This window comes from Columba livia, chromosome 3, assembly GCF_036013475.1.
Source record: "Columba livia isolate bColLiv1 breed racing homer chromosome 3, bColLiv1.pat.W.v2, whole genome shotgun sequence".
Classification (NCBI taxonomy): domain Eukaryota; kingdom Metazoa; phylum Chordata; class Aves; order Columbiformes; family Columbidae; genus Columba; species Columba livia.
The window spans coordinates 7,271,040-7,277,039 of record NC_088604.1 but is presented as its reverse complement, the minus strand read 5'-3'; the positions used below and the strand labels follow the sequence as shown (position 1 = coordinate 7,277,039).

Sequence of the window (6,000 nt, the reverse complement as noted above, 5' to 3'; positions counted from 1 at the left end):
GGGGATCTAAAAAATGGCTTCGAAGATGCACAGCAAGGCCAGTTGAATATGAACCAAGAAGTTAAGACTCCCTGCCGCACTTGCAGAGAAAAACATTAAGTTTTCCAACTGTTTGGATCCTAAGTTATCCTGACAGTGGGGAACCAGAGCATCCCAGTGAGTAAATTAAAATCTGAAAGCCTCAAGGGGGGTTATGTAAATAGTAATGCACTTTCCTCCCACCCTGCCCCCCCATACTCTTGCTGCAAAGAATTGAATGGCATACAAAACGTTCCTGAACAGAACCAAGACGACGTTTCAATGGGTTTTTAAACTTATTTTATTTGCAGATTTTGGATAGCATGCGTCATTTTACAGCACCGGTAAACAAGTCAGTGTAGCATACTGCTTTTAGGAACTTGAACTGTGGAATGTCTTCAAAACTATCACCCTCCTCCCTCCGCTCCAGCCCATAATACTCACTGAAGACAAGACAGACATCAGGGCAACTTCCTTATGGCTAAAACACTCATAGCAGCAACTTTTAAAGGAGGGTTTTATAAAATCAAGTCATTGCACTTGGATAATTTATTGCTATAGCAAAACAAAGGACATTATATAACAAACACTTTTTATTTGTGGCTTTAACTGATTGTCTCGTTCTGTTTGTCTGCTACAACCTGACGCACGGACACAATTTCTGTAGATCCATTCTGAGAATTGTTTCATGCTCTAACCACAGTGACGAGCCTGTGTAACAAAACTGGCTATTCCATCAGGCTCAACTTGCGCTTTTTGTCATCTGACCTAGAGCTACAAATTCTAAGAGTTTAGTGTCTGTCGAGAACTGTTACTGCCGCACGTTATTCCTCAGGATAAAGATCTGGCTCAAGTCTTCATTCATGATGCATCTAGTCATTCAGAATCATCTTATTAGCAATGTGACTAGCAAATATTACCTAATACCTGCATAGTATATCGATCAAGTTTTATGAACAATTTAAGTCGGTAACTGCGAACATCCTCCAATTGACTTTCTGATGTTTGTATTTTATGATGCATCAACTGTGAAAAAAGTAGTATATTCTCAAGAAGTAACACTGCCACGTCACTTGCTCGAGTGACACATCAAATGATTTCTATATATATATATGACTGTTCCCATGAATGGAAACTTAATTACTTCTCTTACTGGTGAAGCTGATGAACTACGTGATATGTATTTGCAATTTCAATTCTAGTAGACCAAAAGGAGATAAGGCGGTTACTAACAGAAGTAACGCATTTGACTGGCTTTCTGAAGTTGTGGTTTTTAGTTCTTTAATCAAATGAATATAGCGATAAATATAATTGTATCTCCCATTACTCTGCACATTATTGGTATATCATTTTGGTGCAATGTGTTGAGCTTAGGGGTTAAAGATAACGGCAAACCACAAGATTTCGACTGTTTTCCATAAAATGTGATGCCGTCTTGGGACCACAGCGCAATGCTGTCAAAGCAATTGTTCCAATCACACAGGTGTTATTAAATTTAGAGGTACACAATATACTGAGAAAGTTTATGGCATAAACAGATAAATATTGAGACCTTTTGAGAGTATCAAAGTTCCAAAGGTATTTATTTGGAGACATATTATAAACAAAACCTGACTACTGTAAAAACACATCAAGATGCATTTTTAACCACCCGAAAGACCGATGACTTCAGTTTAGATACACAGAAGCACAGACAGTGTGATTTAAGGTTTATTTTTTCATGCTGTATGCTGTAATATTTTAGGCACAACAGATTAAGACTGGATTCTAGCCTTGTTTCTGTATTTCTTGCATTTTGTAGTTTTAAAAGTTAATTTCATCATCATTTCATGATTCTGTCCTAAATCCCTTTTTAATCCAATAGTGCAAGTGACAAAACGTTCTGCTACTCAGACTAGGTCATTCCTTCTTGATACAATGCACAGGAGTTTCACTTGCTTCATTGCATTAACAAATTCCTATCTCATGACTCAACTTATAAACAGCTTATTATTAACATTCTCACTGCAGACAGGCACAACAGCATAACCCTGGGTAAGACGGCCAAAATTAGACAAATATCATATATTCCCTTTTGCGTGTAGAGGAAAAGTAGTGCCTACAATTACAATACCGGTAACTCCATCCCCCCAATAGACTATTTTACAGATTAGTTGTAAAGATAGATCACCCTATTTATAGTATAGATCTCTTTAAAAATTAAGCTACAGGTTTTCCATAAAAATCTATTAAGAATTCCCTCATCTTTCTATACAGATTCAGTAGTATTTTCAAGCAAACCAAAAAATAAGGTCTGCAATTCCAGCACAGTAAGAAATAAGGCCTCTTTTATATTGGCAAAAAAATTACACCATTATTCTTTTTTGTTTTATCTCTCTGAATAAAAGACTATATTCCTTTTCTTTATTATAATTTTTTTCTTTAAGACTGCAGAACACCAGCATCCGTTATTATGAAATAAGAGTCAGTTCTCCTTGTGTTCAGCTTCGAATTCCTGGTGAGTTAAAAACATTAAGTCCATAGTTGTCTCATGCAGACATCACTGTTTTCTTCAATTTTTCTATTTCAAGCTGAAAAATGGACATTTTGAAAAGAGAGTCAGTACTAACGCAGCAATTATCCAAAGTCTTCAGAGCTTTCAACAAAATTATAACCTTAATATTTCAAAGACACTTCAGTAAATAAAATCATAACACAGAAGCATTTCACAGCCCAGCATTTACATTTGATTTTAAACTATTATATTGTTAAACAAGCAATAATTTAACATCATTAAAAATGTGCCTATAGTTCTGGTACATCAAATTGGATAAACCACTCCAATAAACCACTCAGTTAGAGTCGGGTTGTGGAATCACCTGACATGTCCCCATGTAATGCTGCATCATCACACCAGCCTAATTTCCTAAAGCAGCCTTCACGCAAAATATTGTGTCATAATTAATTTGTATTTCTTGAAATGGACTTAGAGGATACATGGAAGTTACCTCCTCTTCATCCCCAGTGCCTATTTCAGGCAGCTTCGCTGATTGCTTTAGAGATCCATTAAATAAAAGGACTTGAGAAGTTCTTCTCAAGTTTCCAAAGTAGCTTTGTAGTCAATAAGAAACACTGTTTCACAAATAAAACGCCCTTTTGTACCAGTCTACAATGATCTCATCCTATTAACTACTGAATGGAACCATATTGTAATGCAGGCAGCCTCCTTCATTAAGGAATTGAGAGGAGTGGCATCCGTTCATAAGGAAATTTTTCAGATGCATTCTGTTCTCTCTGTAAATTATCCACTCAATATTTAAACAGTATCAACATTTTAGGCAAGTTTATGTAATCAAAAGAAAACACAAGGAAAAAGTAAAGTAAATTTGTTCTTCAAGTCTTACAAAAGCAAAGTATTAATCTCATCTCCCTTGGAACGTGTCCAGTTGGACACATCTCTAGGAAAGAACAGAATCTAGTAATGCTAAACTGAACTCACATCCTAACACCCAAATATATTGTTAAAAATAACTTTCCAGATAAAGAAATCTGAACTACGATGAACTGTGAATCTTCTACATACATCCAACTGCCTCGTGAGGGATTCACTCAACCACACAGTAACACAGAGATAAATCGGAGGTTGAGCGGGTTTGTTAAGACCTTCCTGTGGCAACAAATTCAGAATACATACTTCTAAACCTCTCTCTCCATTAATTGCTAATATTACCTCCAGATTACTTCGCAACAGCTTCTCTTCTTCCAAATCCTTCTTTAGTTTTTCCAGTTCTCTCCTAGTAGTAGTTAAGATAAGGGAAATACAAAAAAATCACATTACCGAGAACCAGAAGCACAGACCTAGTCTGAATTTTACAAGAGGAACTCAAATAATAACTGTCTGATGCTACATCTTATAAATAAAACTTACACATCAGTATATGCCAAGTGGTGAACAGGTACTCAAATCTGGGGGAGCACAAGCTTCTACCAACTCTCAACACTTCTTGCTTATTACTGTGAAACTACCTCTAACTTATAATCACAATTTTAAGTAGGCTAATTAAAAATCTGTTCTCTTAATTTACTTGGAGAGTCGAGTTTTAACCAAAATAACCCTGCAATTTCTATATATAGAAGAGAAACTCTTTAAAACAGAAAGTTCCTAAGACACGTTTGGTTTTTTTTTCAGGCAAGAAAGTGCTAAGAATTATCGTCAAGTTGCTGAAGAACCAGTTCATTAATCTCCAGAACTCATAACTTATTAGTTTGCTTGGGAGACCAACTGATCTAGATCCTTTATAACCTCTCAAGAGGGCGCTCTAAAAGCCATTTTGGCTGGCAGTAGTCATCATTTAAATAGTACCAAAATGAATGTTTGCGCTGTAAAACTAAATAAATAGAAAAGAGAAATTTCCCACAGATCAGTCTTTACTAAAGGTACAAATTCAAAAAATAATCAGACATCAAATTTGTACACATTTAAGACATCTAGTTGGATCAACTTCTAAAGAAACAAGTTCTGATAAATATTAGTATACTAATATAGTTTTTTTTTTTAAGAAGCTTAGCATTAAATACATTTGGAAGATGTCTATTTATCCCTTTGAAGTTTGAGACAGAAAATATTTACCTGTGTTCTTTCTTTAGTGCATCTACTAAACTCATCAAATCATTAATCTGAGTCCTGAGCTCTTCCACAGAAATCTTTTCATCATCTGTTTCTCCTTTAAGCTGGTTGTCTCCAGGAAAAAAGTTGAGGATAACAGAACTTGGTCTCTGAGATGAAGATGGAATTGGTGGACTGAATGCAGATGGCTGAAAAAATACAGCAGTAGAAAGCTAAGAAATTAAAATCTTTATGAACTGACCACTTACAGCATACGTGTTGTGCTGGTATGGGTGCTACATGTACACAGATTTCCTTCATTTTCTACCCAAAAGGTAAAACACGATGTTCAGTTCAAAGGGAGTATTGTAGTATACGAGATAGTTATTTTATACAGCTCTTTATTAAGCGTTTTGCTGAGGTTCCTGTAGTCACTAAAAAAAGTGCTCACGGTGCAGTTCTCTACAGTTAAAAAAATAAGTGATTTATTAGAGCCCATTGGTTCATCACAAACAATATCTTGTGCATCTTTCTGATCTGCTCAGTTGTTCTGTCTGTCAGGAGGACTAAAGGCTGAGCAGACATGAAGCTTATTTGTCAAATGACACCACAGTTTCACGCTACCTGACACAACAGTTCTCATCAGAACGGGTGAACTTTATACTAAAATTTCTAATATGAACTCTACACCGAATGACATGGCTCATTTGCATTTAAATACAATAATTTGTATTTAGGCGGTTGCATCAATCTAAAGAGGAAACATGAGCAAGAGGAACAAATGACCAAGAAAAACAGAACACCCAGCGGTTGGTACTCCAGCTCCTTGGTATCATACCTTTTTTGTTTCAATTTGCTTTGGTTTGGCACTTTCTTCTTCTTTCTGCACCTTCAAATTTTTTTCCGGACTCACATTTTGACTTGCCTGGTAAACCATTCATAAAACATGAAAAAGTTTTCAGAATTAAAAAAAAAAATTAAAAGTAAATAAAAAAGAACTGTCATTTTTCTAAAGATGCGATAGACAAAAAAGGAAAAAAAAAAAAGAAAAAAGCACAAGCAACTCAAACTTGAATTGCTAGACCACCATGGTTTTCTTTTCCTGCCAGTCAGAACTTTCGTTCCCCACAATACTCTGAATTCATCTGAATTTAAATAATCTGAATCTAAACCAAACATAGGAACCTTGGGAAGGATTTTCAAGCATCTCTGCAGTACTTAACAAGTTCTTGATGCTTCTGGGAGCCCGTGGGTGCTTCCATAGAACAGCAGTATTAACAGGCAGCAACTGCAGATGGTAATGGGTATGACTGAACTATACATCATCCAATGACAGAAATAGATTTCAAGGTCTCTGCACCACCTGGTTCTCCTGGCCTGAGAATTTCACGTCTTAG

General features: G+C 35.9%; 1 protein-coding gene across 2 annotated transcripts in view; it reads right to left on the bottom strand.

Annotated features, from left to right (window-relative positions):
* Nucleotides 1–295: 295 nt before the first annotated feature.
* The window catches only part of CD2AP (CD2 associated protein), an 86,811-nt gene continuing 81,106 nt past the window's right edge, over nucleotides 296–6,000 (bottom strand). For both annotated transcript variants that reach the window (XM_065055738.1, XM_065055739.1), the window contains 4 exons: nucleotides 5,442–5,528; nucleotides 4,628–4,812; nucleotides 3,728–3,791; nucleotides 296–2,588 (listed from right to left, as the gene is read on the bottom strand). In XM_065055738.1, coding sequence (XP_064911810.1) covers nucleotides 2,547–2,588; nucleotides 3,728–3,791; nucleotides 4,628–4,812; nucleotides 5,442–5,528 — 378 coding nt within the window. In that variant the 3' untranslated portion in view covers nucleotides 296–2,546. The remainder of the gene's footprint in view (nucleotides 2,589–3,727; nucleotides 3,792–4,627; nucleotides 4,813–5,441; nucleotides 5,529–6,000) is intronic.